This window comes from Mustelus asterias, chromosome 31 (assembly GCF_964213995.1).
Source record: "Mustelus asterias chromosome 31, sMusAst1.hap1.1, whole genome shotgun sequence".
In the NCBI taxonomy this organism is placed as follows: domain Eukaryota; kingdom Metazoa; phylum Chordata; class Chondrichthyes; order Carcharhiniformes; family Triakidae; genus Mustelus; species Mustelus asterias.
This window is the reverse complement of record NC_135831.1, coordinates 24,404-43,226: the sequence shown is the minus strand read 5'-3', so window position 1 is coordinate 43,226 and position 18,823 is coordinate 24,404. Positions and strand designations below refer to the sequence as shown.

The 18,823-nt window shown below is 47.4% G+C and overlaps 1 protein-coding gene across 2 annotated transcripts in view; it reads right to left on the bottom strand.

Moving 5' to 3' along the window:
- Window positions 1-18,823, bottom strand: part of LOC144481747 (polyunsaturated fatty acid lipoxygenase ALOX15B-like) — a 132,132-nt gene that overhangs the window by 92,493 nt on the left and 20,816 nt on the right. Inside the window, exon 1 of one of the 2 annotated variants that reach the window (XM_078200894.1) lies at window positions 2-223. The exons of the other annotated variant lie outside the window; for it this stretch is intronic. Within the exon in view, the coding sequence (XP_078057020.1) occupies window positions 2-148 (147 nt within the window). The 5' untranslated portion in view covers window positions 149-223. Of the gene's footprint in view, window position 1; window positions 224-18,823 lie in introns of those variants that run through there. 2 annotated transcript variants of the gene reach the window in all.

Here is an 18,823-nt window from a genome sequence, read left to right as displayed (position 1 = left end):
CAGAACCAGGGCTTAAATTGAACAGGGTCCAGATCCGAAACTTGTCTGAGTTGCTCAGGGAGCCCACCAGCGACACAGAAATCTTATCGATGGTGCCAGCTTGGATCGAGCCCCCGGTGGCCACCGTAACCTCATAAGTCACAGACATTCTGATGCAGTGCTGCTCACAGTACCTCCGCTTGCCTTTATACTGAGTGCTTGCAGTCCAATGTGAGGGAGGGACAAGTCTGAGATAGGTTGGTGGAGGGAGGTGAAATAGCCGAGAGGGGGTGGGGGCTGGTGGGGGCGGGTGGGGGCGCAGTGGCCAGTTTTGCAGTTCAAATCAATCCATATTTGGTAAATCTGAGGGGGAATTTGAAAATTCCAAGAAGTTTGACAAGTCCTAACCAGTTTGGCAGAGCTGTTTTGTGAAGGTTTGCATTGAGAGCTCTGTGTGAATGATCTCTGAGCAGGAAGGCAGGTCTCAAAATCCCGCTGCAAAGTTTCCAATAAACACCTCACTCATCAACAACCCAGCAAGGCTAGAACGTTCCAGCTTGTTGCAACAGTGACTCAACTGGTTTTGTTAATGAACAGGGTTAGGGTTAGGGTAGAGAAAGCTGAATCACTTGACTCAGAGACACAGGGTTTCAACTGCAGGTATATGGTGTTGACACACCGATCGCGGGAAACACAGTGTACAACATCACACATTGACAGTGAATAAAATACTGCCGATGCTGGAATCCGAAACCCAAAGAGAAAACGCTGGAAAATCTCAGCAGGTCTGGCAGCATCTGTAAGGAGAGAAAAGAGCTGAAGTTTCGAGTCCAAATGATCCTTTGTCAAATCTAAAAGTTCCGCACACATGAGGGCGGCATCAACCGGGATCTTGGGTTCATGCCACACTGTCACCCCCACCACTTGCCTGGACTTGCAAAATCTCACTAACTGTGCTTAACCCTCTCTCCACTCACATTGTCTGTACCTTTAAGACTTGATTACCTGTAAAGACTTGCATTCCAACCATTATCATGTAAATTGAGTCTGTGCCTATATGTGCTCACCTGAAGAAGGAGCAGCGCTCCGAAAGCTCGTGCTACCAAATAAACCTGTTTTTACAGCTTCGTTGTAATAGTAAATAAAAGCCTTTATTTCCTTGAGCATCTCAAGTCTCGTGTGTGATAACGCGCATCAATTTTATTTACTATTACAACGAAGCTACCATGTATAGTACACAATCCCAGACTGAGGGGTCCCAGACAGAGCAGTGACCTTTATACCTCTCCCAGGAGGTGGAGCCCGACTGGGATGTACCATAATAACTATAATACAGGTGTAACAGCCCAACCCTAACCCCAACAGCAACAAGTAGAACAACCCATCCCTAACCCCAACAGCAACATATATACATACTCGTAGTACTGGCCAGACCATGGCTCAGAACTATCTAGTGGGAACCAACGATGGTTCACCACAGGGTGCAGACAGGCATTTCTGTGGACTTGAAAGAGACTCCAGGATGGGATGTTGCCTCCCTGGTGCCAGGATCCAGGATATCTCTGAACGGACAGAAAGCATTCTGAAGGGAGAGGGTGAACAGCCAGAGGTCGTGGTACATATTGGTACTAACGACATAGGCAGGAAGAGTGATGAGGTCCTGCAGCAGCAGTTTAGGGAGTTAGGTAGAAAGTTTAAAAGCAGGAACTCTAGGGTTGTAATCTCAGGATTACTCCCTGTGCCACGTGTCAGTGAGGCGAGGAATAGGCAGATAGTGCAGCTCAACACAGCTGGTGTAGGAGGGAGGGTTTCAGATATCTGGACCATTGGGATCTCTTCCGGGGCAGATGGGACCTGTACAAGAAGGACAGGTTGCATCGAAACTGGAGGGGCACAAATATTCTGGCCGGGAGGTTTGCCAGTGTCACACGGGAGGATTTAAACTAGTTTTGCAGGGGGGTGGGAACCAAAGCAAAGGTGAATTAGCTGAAGGGGAACCAGAGAGTAGGGCCAGTAAGACCCAGAGAAACAGCAGGCAGGGTGGGGTTGCTAATCAGAGAGGGTCTGGTGGACTGAAGTGCATTTGTTTCAATGCAAGAAGTGTAACAGGTAAGGCAGATGAACTTAGAGCTTGGATTAGTACTTGGAACTATGATGTTGTTGCCATTACAGAGACTTGGTTAAGGGAAGGACAGGATTGGTAGCTTAACATTCCAGGATACAGATGTTTCAGGTGGGATAGAGGGGGATGTAAAACGGGTGGGGGAGTTGCACTGTTGGTTAAGGAGAATATCACAGCTGTGATACAGGCTATTGGACTAGACGGGATTGAGGTTAATAAGGTGGAGGTGTTAGCAATTCTGGAAAGTGTGAAAATAGATAAGTCCCCTGGGCCGGATGGGATTTATCCTAGGATTCTCTGGGAGGCTAGGGAGGAGATTGCAGAGCCTTTGGCTTTGATCTTTGTGTCGTCATTGTCTACAGGAACAGTGCCAGAAGACTGGAGGATAGCAAATGTTGTCCCCTTGTTCAAGAAGGGGAGTTGAGACAACCCTGGTAATTATAGACCGGTGAGCCTTACTTCTGTTGTGGGCAAAGTTTTGGAAAGGATTATAAGAGGTAGTATTTATATTCATCGAGAAAGGAATAATTTGATTAGGGATAGTCAGCACGGTTTTGTGAAGGGTAGGTCGTGCCTCACAAACCTTATTGAGTTCTTTGAGAAGGTGACCAAAGAGGTGGATGAGGGTAAAGCAGTTGATGTGGTGTATATGAATTTCAGTAAAGCGTTTGATAAGGTTCCCCACGGTAAGCTATTGCAGAAGATACAGAGGCATGGGATTGAGGGTGATTTAGTGGTTTGGATCAGGAATTGGCTAGCTGTAAGAAGACAGAGGGTGGTGGTTGATGGGAAATGTTCATCCTGGAGTTCAGTTACTAGTGGTGTACCGCAAGGATCTGTTTTGGGGCCACTGCTGTTTGTCATTTTTATAAATGACCTGGATGAGGGCGTAGAAGGATGGATTAGTAAATTTGCGGATAACACTAAAGTCGGTGGAGTTGTTGACAGTGCGGAGGGAAGTGGCAGGTTACAGAGGGACATAGATAAGCTGCAGAGCTGGGCTGAGAAGTGGCAAATGGAGTTCAATGTGGAAAAGTGGAAGGAGTAACAGGAATACAGAGTACTGGGCTAATGGTAAGATACTTGGTGGTGTGGATGAACAGAGAGATCTCGGTGTCCGTGTGCATAGATCCCTGAAAGTTGGCACCCAGGTTGATAGGGTTGTTAAGAAGGTGTACGGAGTGTTAGCTTTTATTGGTAGAGGGATTGAGTTTCGGAGCCAGGAGGTCATGTTGCAGCTGTACAAAACTCTGCTGCGGCCGCACTTGGAGTATTGCGTACAGTTCAGGTCACCGCAATATAGGAAGGATGTGGAAGCATTGGAAAGGGTGCAGAGGAGATTTACCAGGATGTTGCCTGGTATGGTGGGAAGATCGTATGAGGAAAGGCTGAGGGACTTGAGGTTGTTTTCGTTGGAGAGAAGAAGGTTAAGAGGTGGCTTAATGGAGGCATACAAGATGATCAGAGGATTAGATGGGGTGGATGCTGAGAGCCTTTTTCCTCGGATGGTGATGGCTAGCACGAGGGGACATAGCTTTAAATTGAGGGGTGAGAGATATAGGACAGATGTCAGAGGTAGGTTCTTTACTCAGAGAGTAGTAAGGGCGTGGAATGCCCTGCCTGCAGCAGTAGTGGACTCGTCAACATTAAGGACATTTAAATGGTTACTGGATAAACATATGGATGATATTGGAATAGTGTAGGTTAGATGGGCTTTAGATTGGTTTCACTGGTCGGCGCAACATTGAGGGCCGAAGGGCCTGTACTGCGCTGTAATGTTCTATGTTCTATGTTCTATGTACTGTGGGAGGACACCTCGGAGGGCTCATACAGTGGGGCAATATGAGTAGAGCTCCGGAATAGGAAGGGTGTAGTCACAATGTTGGGGGTTTGTTATAGGCCACCCAGCAGTAAATAGAGGAACAGATATATAGGCAAAGTAACAGGGTTGTTGTGGTGGGAGACTTTAACTTCCACTATATTAGAGTCATAGAGTCAGAGAGGTTTACAGCATGGAAACAGGCCTTTCGGCCCAACTTGTCCATGCCATCCTTTTTTTTTTAACTCCCTAAACTAATCCCAATTGCCCGCGTTTGGCTCATATCCCTCTATACCCATCGTACCCATGTAACTGTCTAAATGCTTTTTAAAAGACAAAATTGTACCCGCCTCTACTACTACCTCTGGCAGCTTGTTCCAGACACTCACCACCCTCTGTGTGAAAAAATTGCCCCTCTGGACACTTTTGTATCTCTCCCCTCTCACCTTAAAGCTATGCCCTCTAGTTTTACACTCCCCTACCTTTGGGAAAAGATATTGACTATCTGGCTGATCTGTGCCCCTCATTATTTTATAGACCTCTATAAGGTCACCCCTCAGCATCCTACGCTCCAGAGAAATAAATCCCAGTCTATTCAGCCTCTCCTTATAACTCAAACCATCAAGTCCGGGTAGCATCCTAGTAAATATTTTCTGCACTCTTTCTAGTTCAATAATATCCTTTCTATAATAGGGTGACCAGAACTGTACACAGTATTCCAAGTGTGGCCTCACCAATGTCTTGTACAACTTCAACAAGACGTCCCAACTCCTGTATTCAATGTTCTGACCGATGGCCTGTTCTGTGCTGTACTGTTCTATGTTCTATGAAACCAAGCATGCTGAATGCCTTCTTCACCACTGGGGCTCACTTAGTGTTAGGGGCGCCCCAGCTTGCCTCCTGGACTTGCAGGCTGTCCTGTCTGGAGACAATACACATCTCTTTAACCTGTGTTGAATGCTCCCTCCACCCACATTGTCTGTATCTTTAAGATCTGGCTGGTTGTAGGGATTCGCATTCTAATCAGTATTCTGTAACTTGATTTTGTGTCTCTGTGCCCTGTTTGAGAGCAGATTTCCACTCCATCTGACGAAGGAGCAGCGCTCCGAAAGCTAATGGTGTTTGCTACCAAATAAACCTGTTGGACTTTAACCTGGTGTTGTGAGACTTCTTACTGTGTTCACCCCAGTCCAACGCCGGCATCTCCACATCATGACCCCAGAGGATTGGAGAATAGCCAATGTTGTTCCTTTGTTTAAGAAGGGTAGCAAGAATAATCCAGGTAATTACAGGCCGGTGAGCCTTATATCAGTGGTAGGGAAATTATTGGAGAGGATTCTTCGAGACAGGATTTATTCCCACTTGGAAATAAGTGGACGTATTAGTGAGAGGCAACATGGCTTTGTGAAGGGGAGGTCGTGTCTCACAAACTTGATCGGGTTTTTTGAGGAAGTGACGAAGATGATTGATGAGGGGAGGGCAGTGGATGTTGTCTACATGGACTTCAGTAAGGCCTTTGACAAGGTCCCTCATGGCAGACTGGTGCAGAAGGTGAAGTCGCATGGGATCAGAGGTGAGCTGGCAGAGTGGATACAAAACTGGCTCGGTCAAAGAAGACAGAGGGTAGCAGTGGAAGGGTGCGTTTCTGAATGGAGGGCTGTGACAAGTGGCATTCCTCAGGGATCAGTGCTGGGACCTTTGCTGTTTGTAATATATATAAATGATTTGGAGGAAATATAAGAGGTTTGATGAGTAAGTTTGCGGACGACACAAAGGTTGGTGGATTTGCGGATAGCGATGAGGAACATCAGAGGATGCAGCAGGATATAGATCAGTTGGAGACTTGGGCGGAGAGATGGCAGATGGAGTTTAATCCGGACAAATGTGAGGTAATGCATTTTGGAAGGTCTAATACAGAAAGGAAATATACAGTAAATGGCAGAACCCTTAAGAGCATTGATAGGCAGAGGGATCTGGGTGTACAGGTACGCAGGTCACTTAAAGTGGCAATGCAGGTGGAGAAGGTAGTCAAGAAAACATACGGCATGCTTGCCTTCATCAGCCGGGGCACTGAACAAAGAACAAAGAAAATTACAGCACAGGAACAGGCCCTTCGGCCCTCCAGGCCTGCACCAACCATGCTGCCCGACTTAACTAACTTAACTCCATCTGCCATCTCTCCAACCAAGTCTCCAACCTATATCCTGTTGTATCCTCTGATGGTCCTCATCGCTATCCGCAAATCCACCAACCTTTGTGTTGTCTGCACACTTTTTAATCAAACCAGTTACATTTTCATGGTTTAATTCTCTCGTTCTCAAACTCAATCCCCTGCTAAATATATTAATTCTTATACATTCAGAATCAAGGCACAGTGACACAGTGGGTTAACGTTGCTGCCTCACACTGCCAGGGACCTGGGTTTGATTCCTGGCTTGGGTCATTGTCTGTGCAGAGTCTGCATGTTCTCCCTGAAAGGCGTGCTGGTTAGGTGCATTGGCCATGCTAAATCCTCCCTCAGTGCACCCGGAGTGTGGTGACTATAGAATCATAAGAACATAAGAACATAAGAAATAGGAGCAGGAGTAGGCCATCTAGCCCCTCGAGCCTGCCCCGCCATTCAATAAGATCATGGCTGATCTGACGTGGATCAGTACCACTTACCCGCCTGATCCCCATAACCCTTAATTCCCTTACCGATCAGGAATCCATCCATCCGCGCTTTAAACATATTCAGCGAGGTAGCCTCCACCACCTCAGTGGGCAGAGAATTCCAGAGATTCACCACCCTCTGGGAGAAGAAGTTCCTCCTCAACTCTGTCTTAAACCGACCCCCCTTTATTTTGAGGCTGTGTCCTCTAGTTTTAACTTCCTTACTAAGTGGAAAGAATCTCTCCGCCTCCACCCTATCCAGCCCCCGCATTATCTTATAAGTCTCCATAAGATCCCCCCTCATCCTTCTAAACTCCAACGAGTACAAACCCAATCTCCTCAGCCTCTCCTCATAATCCAAACCCCTCATCTCCGGTATCAACCTGATTCATAGATCATAGAATCCCTACAGTGAAGAAGGAGGCCATTTGGCCCATCAAGTCTGCACCAACCACAACCGCACCCTGTCACTGTAACCCCACACATTTACCCTGCTAATCCCCCTGAAAGGGGGCAATTTAGCATGGCTAATCCACCCAACCCGCACATCTTTGGACTGTTGGAGGAAACCAGAGCTCTCGGAGGAAACCTATGCAGGCACAGGGAGAAGGTGCAGACTCCGCACAGACAGTGAGCTGAGGTTGGAATTGAACCCAGGTCACTGGTGCTGTGAGGAAGCAGTGTGAACCACTGTGCCATCCCGGGACTAGGGAATTTTCACAGTAATTTCATTGCAGTGTTAATGTAAGCCTACTTGTGACACTAATAAATAAATTTTAAACATTATCGTAAGACCATAAAACTATAAGACATAGCAGTAGAATGAGGCCACTCGGCCCATCGAATCTGCTCCACCATTCAATCTTGGCTGACTTATTCCTCATCCCCGTTCTCCTGCCTTTTCCCCATAACCCCTGATCTCCTTATTAATCAAGAACCTATCTATCTCTGTCTTAGAGACACTCAATGACCCGGCCTCCACAGCCTTCTGCGGCAAAGAGTTCCACAGATTCACCACTCTCTGGCTGAAGAAATTCCTCCTCATCTCTGTTTTAAAGGATCGTCCCTTTAGCCTGAGGTTGTGCCCTCTGGTTCTAGTTTTTCCTACTAGTGGAAACATCCTCTCCACGTCCACTCTATCCAGGCCTCGCAGTATCCTGTAAGTTTCAATAAGATCCCCCCCCCCCTCATCCTTCTAAACTCCATCGAGTACAGACCCAGAATCCTCAACCATTCCTCATACGACAAGCTCTTCATTCCTGGCATCATTCTTGTGAACCTCCTCTGGACCCTTTCCAAGGCCAGCACATCCTTCCTTAGATACGGGGCCCAAAACTGCTCCCAATACTCCAAATGGGGCCTTATACAGCCTCAGGAGTCCATCCCTGCTCTTGTATTCTAGCCCTCTCAACATGAATGCTAACATTGCATTTGCCTTCCTAACTGCCGACTGAACCTGCACGTTAACCTTAAGAGAATCTTGAACAATGACTTCCCAAGTCCCTTTGTGTTTCTTATTTCCTAAGCATTTTCCCATTTAGAAAATAGTCTATGCCTCCATTCCTCCTTCCAAAGTGCATAACCTCACACTTTTCCACATTGTATTCCATCTGCCACTTCTTTGCTCACTCTCCTATCCTGTCCAGGTCCTTCTGCAGCCCCCCTGCTTCCTCAATACTACCTGTCCCTCTACATATCTTTGTATCATCTGCAAACTTAGCAACAGTGCCTTCAGTTCCTTCCTCCAAATCGTTAATGTATGTTGTGGAAAGTTGTGGTCCCAGCACCGACCCCTGAGGCACACCACTAGTCACCAGCTGCCATCCTGAGAAAGACCCCTTTATCCCCACTCCCTGCCTTCTGCCAGTCAGCCAATCCTCTATCCATGCCAGGATCTTACCCTTAACACCATGGGCTCTTAACTTATTTAACAGTCTCCGATGTGGCACCTTGTCGAAGGCCTTCTGGAAATCTAAATAAATCAGGTCCACTGGTTCTCCTTTATCTAACTTCCTTGTTACCTCCTCAAAGAACTCGAACCGATTTGTCAGACATGACCTCCCCTTGACAAAGCCGTGCTGACTCAGTCTTACTTTATCGTGCACTTCCAAGTACTCTGCGATCTCATCTTTAATAATGGACTCTAAAATCTTGCCAATGACTGAAGTCAGGCTAACTGGTCTATAATGTCCCATCTGCTGCCTCCCTCCCTTCTTAAACAGTGGTGTTACATTCACTACTTTCCAGTCCTCTGGGACCCTCCCTGCCTCCAGTAATTCCTGAAAGATCACCGCCAATGCCTCCACAATTTCCTCAGCTATCTCTTTTAGAATCCTGGGGTGCAGTCCATCCGGTCCAGGTGATTTATCCACCTTCAGACCTTTCAGTTTCCCCAGAACCTTCTCCTTAGTGACGGCCACTACACTCACCTGTGCCCCATGATTCTCCTGGAGCTCTGGCATCCCACTGGTGTCTTCAACCATGAAGACTGATGCAAAGTAACTATTCAGTTCCTCTGCCATTGCTTTGTTTCCGATTAATCCTCCTCCAGCCTAATTTTCCAGTGGTCCAATGTCTATTTGTGCCTCTCTCTTGCCTTTTATATATTGAAAAAAACTCTTCCTATCTTCTTTTATATTACTAGCTAGCTTACACTCATATTTCATCATCTCCCCCCTTATTGCCTTTTTAGTTGTCCTCTGCTCGCTTTTGGAGGCTTCCCAATCCTCTGGCTTCCCACTAATCCTTGCCATTTTGTCTGCTTTTTCTTTTGCTTTTATGCTGTCCTTGACTTCCCTCGTCAGCCATGGATGCCCCGTCCTCCCCTCAGCGTGTTTCCTCCTCCTTGGGAAGAATTTCTGTTCTGCCTCCCGAATAACCCCCAAAAACCCCTGCCATTGCTGTTCCACAGTCTTTCCTGCTCGGCTCCCTTTCCAATCAACTCTGACCAGCTTCTCCCTCATGTCTTTGTCGTTACCTTTATTTAATTGTAATACTGTTACATCTGATTCCAGTTTCTCCCCCTCAAACTGCAGAGTAAATTCTATTATATTGTGGTCACTGCTCCCTAAGGATTCCTTCACCTTAAGTTCCCTAATCAAGTCTGCCTCATTACACATCGTAAGAAGTTTAACAACACCAGGTTAAAGTCCAACAGGTTTATTTGGTAGCAAAAGCCACACAAGCTTTCGGAGCTCTAAGCCCCTTCATTGGGGCTTATAGAGCTCCGAAAGCTTGTGTGGCTTTTGCTACCAAATAAACCTGTTGGACTTTAACCTGGTGTTGTTAAACTTCTTACTGTGTTTACCCCAGTCCAACGCCGGCATCTCCACATCATTACACATCACCAAATCCAGAATTGCCTGTTCCCCAGTAGCCTCTGTCACAAGCTGCTCCAAAAAAACATCTCTTAGACATTCCACAAATTCCTTTTCTTGGGATCCACTACCTACCTGATTTTCCCAGTCCACCTGCATATTGAATCCCCCATGATTATTGTAATATTGCCTTTTGTACCTCCTGATTTATTTTCTGCCCCACATCCTGACGACTGCTTGGGGGCCGGTACATAACTCCCATCAGGGTCTTTTTACCTTTGCGATTCCTCAACTCTACCCACAGAGATACTATGCCTGCTGATCCTATATCACTTCTTGCTATCAGTTTAACTTCATTCCTTACTAACAATGCAACCCCGCCCCCTTTTCCCATCTGCCTGTCCTTCCGATAGGACACCTATCCTTGGATATTTAGATCCCAGCCCTGATCCCCTTGCAGCCACGTCTCTGTGACGCCCACAACATCGTACCGGCCAATTTCAATGTGCGCAACAAGCTCATTTACCTTGTTCCGTATACATAGAACATAGAACATAGAAAGTCACAGCACAAACAGGCCCTTCGGCCCACAAGTTGCGCCGATCACATCCCCACCTCTAGGCCTATCTATAGCCCTCAATCCCATTAAATCCCATGTACTCATCCAGAAGTCTCTTAAAAGACCCCAACGAGTTTGCCTCCACCACCACCGACGTCAGCCGATTCCACTCACCCACCACCCTCTGAGTGAAAAACTTACCCCTGACATCCCCCCTGTACCTACCCCCCAGCACCTTAAACCTGTGTCCTCTCGTAGCAACCATTTCAGCCCTTGGAAATAGCCTCTGAGAGTCCACCCTATCCAGACCCCTCAACATCTTGTAAACCTCTATCAGGTCACCTCTCATCCTTCGTCTCTCCAGGGAGAAGAGACCAAGCTCCCTCAACCTATCCTCATAAGGCATGCCCCCCAATCCAGGCAACATCCTTGTAAATCTCCTCTGCACCCTTTCAATGGCTTCAACATCTTTCCTGTAATGAGGTGACCAGAACTGCGCGCAGTACTCCAAGTGGGGTCTAACCAGGGTCCTATAAAGCTGCAGCATTATCTCCCGACTCCTAAACTCAATCCCTCGATTAATGAAGGCTAGTACGCCATACGCCTTCTTGACCGCATCCTCCACCTGCGAGGCCGATTTAAGAGTCCTATGGACCCGGACCCCAAGGTCCTTCTGATCCTCTACACTGCTAAGAATGGTACCCTTCATTTTATACTGCTGCTCCATCCCATTGGATCTGCCAAAATGGATCACTACACACTTATCCGGGTTGAAGTCCATCTGCCACTTCTCCGCCCAGTCTTGCATTCTATCTATGTCTCGCTGCAACTTCTGACATCCCTCCAAACTATCCACAACACCACCTACCTTGGTGTCGTCAGCAAACTTACCAACCCATCCCTCCACTTCCTCATCCAGGTCATTTATGAAAATGACAAACAGCAAGGGTCCCAGAACAGATCCCTGGGGCACTCCACTGGTCACTGACCTCCATGCAGAGAAAGACCCCTCCACAGCCACTCTCTGCCTTCTGCAGGCAAGCCAGTTCTGGATCCACAAGGCAACAGCCCCTTGGATCCCATGCCCTCTCACTTTCTCAAGAAGCCTTGCATGGGGGACCTTATCGAACGCTTTGCTGAAGTCCATATAGACCACATCCACCGCTCTTCCTTCGTCAATGTGCTTGGTCACATTTTCAAAGAACTCAACCAGGCTCGTAAGGCACGACCTGCCCCTGACAAAGCCGTGCTGACTACTTTTGATCATACTAAACTTCTCTAGATGATCATAAATCCTGTCTCTCAGGATCCTCTCCATCAACTTACCAACCACTGAGGTTAGACTCACCGGTCGGTAATTTCCCGGGCTGTCCCTGTTCCCTTTCTTGAATATAGGGACCACATCCGCAATCCTCCAATCCTCCGGAACCTCTCCCGTCTCCATCGACGATGCAAAGATCATCGCCAAAGGCTCCGCAATCTCCTCCCTCGCCTCCCACAGTAACCTGGGGTACATCCCATCCGGTCCCGGCGACTTACCAACCTTGATGCCATTCAATAGTTCCAACACATCCTCTTTCTTTATGTCCACATGCTCGATCCTTTCTGTCCTCCGCAATCCAGCAGTACAACCACCCAGATCCCTTTCCACCGTGAATACCGAGGTAAAGTATTCATTAAGCACCTCCGCCATTTCTAACGGTTCCGCACAAACTTTTCCCCCTTCACCTTTTAAGGGTCCTATGCCTTCACATCTCATCCTTTTACTCTTGACATATTTGTAGAAAGCCTTGGGATTCTCCTTAATCTTACCCGCCAAGGTCTTCTCATGACCCCTTCTCGCTCTCCTAATTTCCTTCTTAAGCTCCTTCCTACATCCCGTATACTCCTCTAAATCCTTAACACCTCCTAGCTCTCTGAACCTTCTGTACGCCTCTCTTTTCTTATTTACCAGGTTCATCACAACCTTCGTGCACCACGGTTCCCGTACCCTACCAACACCCCCCTGTCTCATCGGAACGTTGTCATGCAGAGCTCCAGACAAACATTCCTTGAAAATCCTCCACTTTCCTTCGGTACTTTTCCCCAAGAATGCCTCCTTCCAATTTACCCGTCTAATTTCCTCCCTGATGACACTGTATTTCCCTTTACTCCAGAGAAACACTTTCCTAGCCTGCCTGACCCTATCTCTTTCCAATGCTATCGTGAAGGAGATAGAATTATGATCGCTATCCCCAAGATGTTCACCCACCGAGAGATCCTCCACCTGTCCAGGTTCATTAGCCAGCACCAGATCAAGAACAGCCTCTCCTCTAGTAGGCTTATCCACATACTGTGTCAGGAAACTCTCCTGGACACACCTAACAAACTCCTCTCCATCCAAACCCCTAGCCCTAGGGATATTCCAATCTATGTTTGGGAAATTAAAATCTCCCATCACGACAACTCTGTTATTCCTACATCTCTCCAGGATCTGTTTCCCCATCTGCTCCTCAACATCTCTGTTACTATTGGGCGGCCTATAGAAAACACCCAGCAAAGTTACCGACCCCTTCCTATTCCTAACCTCCACCCACAGAGATTCCGTAGTCAGTCCCTCCACGGCGTCCACCTTCTCTACAGCCGTGACACTATCCCTGATCAACAGTGCCACTCCCCCCCCTCTCTTGCCTCCCTCCCTGTCCTTCCTGCACACATTCATAGAACATAGAACATAGAACATAGAACATTACAGCGCAGAACAGGCCCTTCGGCCCACGATGTTGCACCGACCAGTTAAAAAAAAAAACTGTGACCCTCCAACCTAAACCAATTTCTTTTCGTCCATGAACCTATCTACGGATCTCTTAAACGCCCCCAAACTAGGCGCATTTACTACTGATGCTGGCAGGGCATTCCAATCCCTCACCACCCTCTGGGTAAAGAACCTACCCCTGACATCGGTTCTATAACTACCCCCCCTCAATTTAAAGCCATGCCCCCTCGTGCTGGATTTCTCCATCAGAGGAAAAAGGCTATCACTATCCACCCTATCTAAACCTCTAATCATCTTATATGTTTCAATAAGATCCCCTCTTAGCCGCCGCCTTTCCAGCGAAAACAATCCCAAATCCCTCAGCCTCTCCTCATAGGATCTCCCCTCCATACCAGGCAACATCCTGGTAAACCTCCTCTGCACCCTCTCCAAAGCCTCCACATCCTTCCTGTAATGTGGGGACCAGAACTGCACACAGTACTCCAAGTGCGGCCGCACCAGAGTTGTGTACAGTTGCAACATAACGCTACGACTCCTAAATTCAATCCCCCTACCAATAAACGCCAAGACACCATATGCCTTCTTAACAACCTTATCTACTTGATTCCCAACTTTCAGGGATCTATGCACACATACACCTAGATCCCTCTGCTCCTCCACACTATTCAAAGTCCTCCCGTTAGCCCTATACTCAACACATCTGTTATTCCTACCAAAGTGAATTACCTCACACTTCTCCGCATTAAACTCCATCCGCCACCTCTCGGGCCAACTTTGCAACCTGTCTAAGTCTTCCTGCAAACTACGACACCCTTCCTCACTGTCTACCACACCACCGACTTTGGTGTCATCAGCAAATTTGCTAATCCACCCAACTATACCCTCATCCAGATCATTAATAAATATTACAAACAGCAGTGGCCCCAAAACAGATCCCTGAGGTACACCACTTGTAACCGCACTCCATGATGAATATTTACTATCAACCACCACCCTCTGTTTCCTATCCGCTAGCCAATTCCTGATCCAATTTCCTAGATCACCCCCAATCCCATACATCTGCATTTTCTGCAGAAGCCTACCATGGTGAACCTTATCAAACGCCTTACTAAAATCCATATATACCACGTCCACTGCCTTGCCCCCATCCACCTCCTTGGTCACTTTCTCAAAAAACTCAATAAGGTTAGTAAGGCACGACCTACCTGCCACAAAACCATGCTGACTATCACCTATCAATTCATTACTCTCCAAATAACTATAAATCCTATCCCTTATAATTTTTTCCAACATCTTGCCGACAACAGAAGTGAGACTCACCGGTCTATAATTCCCGGGGAAGTCTCTGTTCCCCTTCTTAAACAATGGGACAACATTCGCTAACCTCCAATCTTCTGGTACTATACCAGAGGCCAACGACGACCTGAAGATCAGAGCCAGAGGCTCTGCAATCACTTCTCTTGCCTCCCAGAGAATCCTTGGATAAATCCCATCCGGACCAGGGGATTTATCTATTTTCAGACCCTCCAGAATATCCTGCACATCCTCCTTATCAACTGTAATACTGTCTATTCTACTCCCTTGCAACCCAGTGTCCTCCTCAGCTATATTCATGTCCCCTTGCGTGAACACCGAAGAGAAATATTGGTTCAATGCTTCACCAATCTCCTCCGGTTCCACACATAACTTCCCTCTGCCATCTATAACTGGCCCTAAACTTGCCCTAACCAACCTTCTGTTCTTGACATACCTATAGAACGCCTTAGGATTCTCTTTAACCCTATCCGCCAAAGTCTTCTCATGTCCCCTTTTAGCCCTTCTAAGCTCGCTCTTCAACTCCCTCTTAGCCAATCTAAAGCTTTCTAGTGCACTACCCGAGTGCTCACGTCTCATCCGAACATAAGCCTCCTTTTTCTTTTTAACCAACAAAGAAACTTTTTTGGTGCACCACGGTTCCCTAGCCCTACCAATTCCTCCTTGCCTGACAGGGACATACCTATCACAGACTCGCAGTAGCTGCTCCTTGAAAAAACTCCACATGTCGGACGTTCCCAGTCCCTGTAATCTCCTAGTCCAACCTATGTTTCCTAATTCTCTCCTAATAGCCTCATAATTACCCTTCCCCCAGCTAAAACCACTGGCCCGAGGTTCATGCCTATCCCTTTCCATCATTAAGGTGAATGTAACCGAATTGTGGTCACTATCACCAAAATGCACACCAACTTCCAAGTCTAGCACCTGGTCTGGCTCATTTCCCAGCACCAGATCCAATATAGCCTCACCTCTAGTTGGCCTGTCTACATACTGAGTCAAAAAACCTTCCTGCACGCTTTGAACAAAAACTGACCCCTCTAACGAGCTAGAGCTATAACAATTCCAGTCAATATTAGTCAAGTTAAAATCCCCCATAACAATTGCCCTATTACTTTCACTCCTAAGCAGGATTGACTCCGCAATCCTTTCCTCAACCTCTCTAGAACTTTTAGGAGGTCTATAAAAGACTCCCAACAGGGTGACCTCTCCTCTCCTATTTCTAATCTCCGCCCATACTACCTCAACAGATAAGTCCTCATCAAACCTCCTCTCTGACACTGTGATACAATCTCTGACCAATAATGCTACCCCTCCCCCTCTTCTACCTCCTTCCCTACTTCGACTAAAACATTTGAACCCCGGGACCTGCAGCATCCATTCCTGCCCCTGCTCTATCCATGTCTCTGAAATAGCCACAACATCGAAGTCCCAGGTACTGATCCACGCTGCAAGTTCACCCACTTTATTGCGAATACTCCTGGCATTGAAGTATACACATTTCAAACCCTGCTCCACCCCACCTCTGCAATGCCGTGCATTGCAGTCCCCATCCATGCATCCCTCACTTTCAGCCCCACTACTCAGGATCCCTCCCCCCCCCCGAATCAGTTTAAACCTCCCTGCATGGCCTTAGCAAATTTACCCCCCAGGATATTGGTCCCCTTCTGATTAAGGTGTAGACCATCCTTCTCATAGAGGTCACACCTTCCCCAGTACGAGCCCCAATTGCTTAAGTACCTGAACCCCTCCCTCCTGCACCATCCCCTCAGCCATGAATTCAAACCTTCCCTCTCCCTATTCCTCTCTAAACTATCCCGTGGTACAGGCAAGAGTCCAGAGATAACCACTCTGTCAGTCTTGGCCTTTAGTTTCCACCCCAACTCCATAAATCCCTGCCTAATATCCCCTTCCCCTATCCTCCCTATGTCGTGTGTCCCCACATGTACAATAACTTGTGGTTTATCTCCCTCCCCCCTAAGAGTCCTGAATACCCTGTCAGACACATCCCGGACCCCAGCCCCTGGTAGGCAACACACCAACCCTGAGTCCCTACCTTTAGTTCCGACCCTCCTATCAGTCCCCTTAATTGTGGAGTCCCCAATCACAAGGCCCAGTCTTTTACAGCCCCTAACCACCTGAGCTTTCTCACTCGGCTCACCCCCAGAGATCTGCTCTCTATGCTCAGTTGATTCCTCCTCAACTGTAGCCTCCAGCACCGAAAACCTATTATGGAGGGGAACCGCCCCAGGGGATTGTCTTCCCGATTGCTTCTTACCCCTCCTCCTGGCATTGACCCAAGCCTCATTTCTAGGAGTTACTATTTCTCTATAACTCCTATCAACTTCCACCTCCGCCTCCCGAATTATGCGGAGTTCCTCTACCTCCCCCTCCAGCTCCTTTACACGCTCCTCCAGAAGCTGCAATCTAATGCACTTCTTACAACTAAAATCTCCTGAAACACTACTGGATTTCCTCACCACATACATCCCACAGGAGATGCAGCATACTGCCTGAACTGCCATCCCTGAAGCCATTACCAGCAAGAAAAAAAGAAAACAAAAAACTTCCCCACACTTATAATTAGGTTAGAGGAGGATGGAAGGGTGGGATCCTCTACCAGTGTAGAGGATCGGGTATCTCCTCTGCACCAATTTATAGGGCTAGGGGCCCGAGAGAAAAAAAAACTACTACTGAGGGGGAACCACCCAGGTAACTGACTTTTAAAGTTAAAATAAAAACCCTTCCCAGACTCCTTTGCTGCCCACTTCTAGTTTTCACTTTAAACTTGAAAAACTGCTGTTAAAGTAAAGGCCAAAAAAATACACACACTAGCTGACTAATTAAATAAATAAACAATTCAATTAATCCAATTAATCTCTTACCAGCACTGCTGCTTTTCAATCACCCCTCTCAGCTTGCTCCAGTGGATCAAGAAATCATAGAAATCATAGAAACCCTACAGTGCAGAAGGAGGCCATTCGGCCCATCGAGTCTGCACCGACCACAATCCCACCCAGGCCCTACCCCCACATATTTTACCCGCTAATCCCTCTAACCTACACATCCCAGGACTTTAAGGGGCAATTTTTTTTAACCTGGCCAATCAACCTAACCCGCACATCTTTGGACTGTGGGAGGAAACCGGAGCACCCGGAGGAAACCCACGCAGACACAAGGAGAATGTGCAAACTCCACGCAGACAGTGACCCGAGCCGGGAATCGAACCCGGAACCCTGGAGCTGTGAAGCAGCAGTGCTAACCACTGTGCTACCGTGCCGCCCTGGCATTGAGGTACAACACCCTCAGTCCTCCCTTCTCACCTTTTCTGCTCTGCCTGAGGTTAGATTCCTGCCACTTTCTATACTCTCTGTTCTATTACGTGGTCTGGAAACTTTACTTATCGTATAAGTATCACATTTTAAAAAAATTCTTTCATGGGATGTGGGGTGTCGCCGGCTGGTACATCATTTATTGCCCATCCCTTATTTATTTTGCAAAAATAAACTTTATTGATACAAAGTCTGAAGGACATATTGCAAGACATTACCAATTATTATAACAGTAAAGTCATTCACATTTTCCCCAGGGATTTAATGCACTCTGAAGCGCTTCAGTTCCGTAATGCAAACATTACATATATTTCAATACTTTCATTACAAAGTTGATTCATTACAAACCATACACATTGGTCGTGTTGCACTCTGTGAAGCTTCAATATAGTTACACACAGTCTGAGTGGGTTTACCCAGTTACTAGCCCCTCGCTCTACATTGGTTGAAGGGCCTTACACAGTGGCCTTTCCCCATTGTGCCTTGACAGAGGGGATGACCCCAGCTTGAGAGCGTCCCTCAGCCCGTAGTCCTGGACCTTGGAATGTACCAGTCTGCAACACTCGGGCCTGTTTCCATGCTGAAAACCTCTATGACTCTATCTCTCCCCAGAACCTTCTTTGCAAAGGCACATTCCTGAACTGTGTGCCTCACTCAGCCATTTCAGAGGGCAGTTGAGAGTCAACCACATTGCTGGAGGACAGGAAGGTCTGGACCTTTGCACTGGAAGATCAACAGGTTTCAGACAGACCAAAGGGTGTCTTGCACCGAGTTGATGACCCTCCAGCAGCAGCTGAGGTTTGGTGCGGTGTACACCCCTGCGTGCAAGACGTGCCGGATCATCGACATGGACGCCATCATCTCACGTGAGAACACCATCCACCAGGTACACGGTACCTACTCTTGCAACTCGGCCAACGTTGTCTACCTGATACGCTGCAGGAAAGGATGTCCCGAGGCATGGTACATTGGGGAAA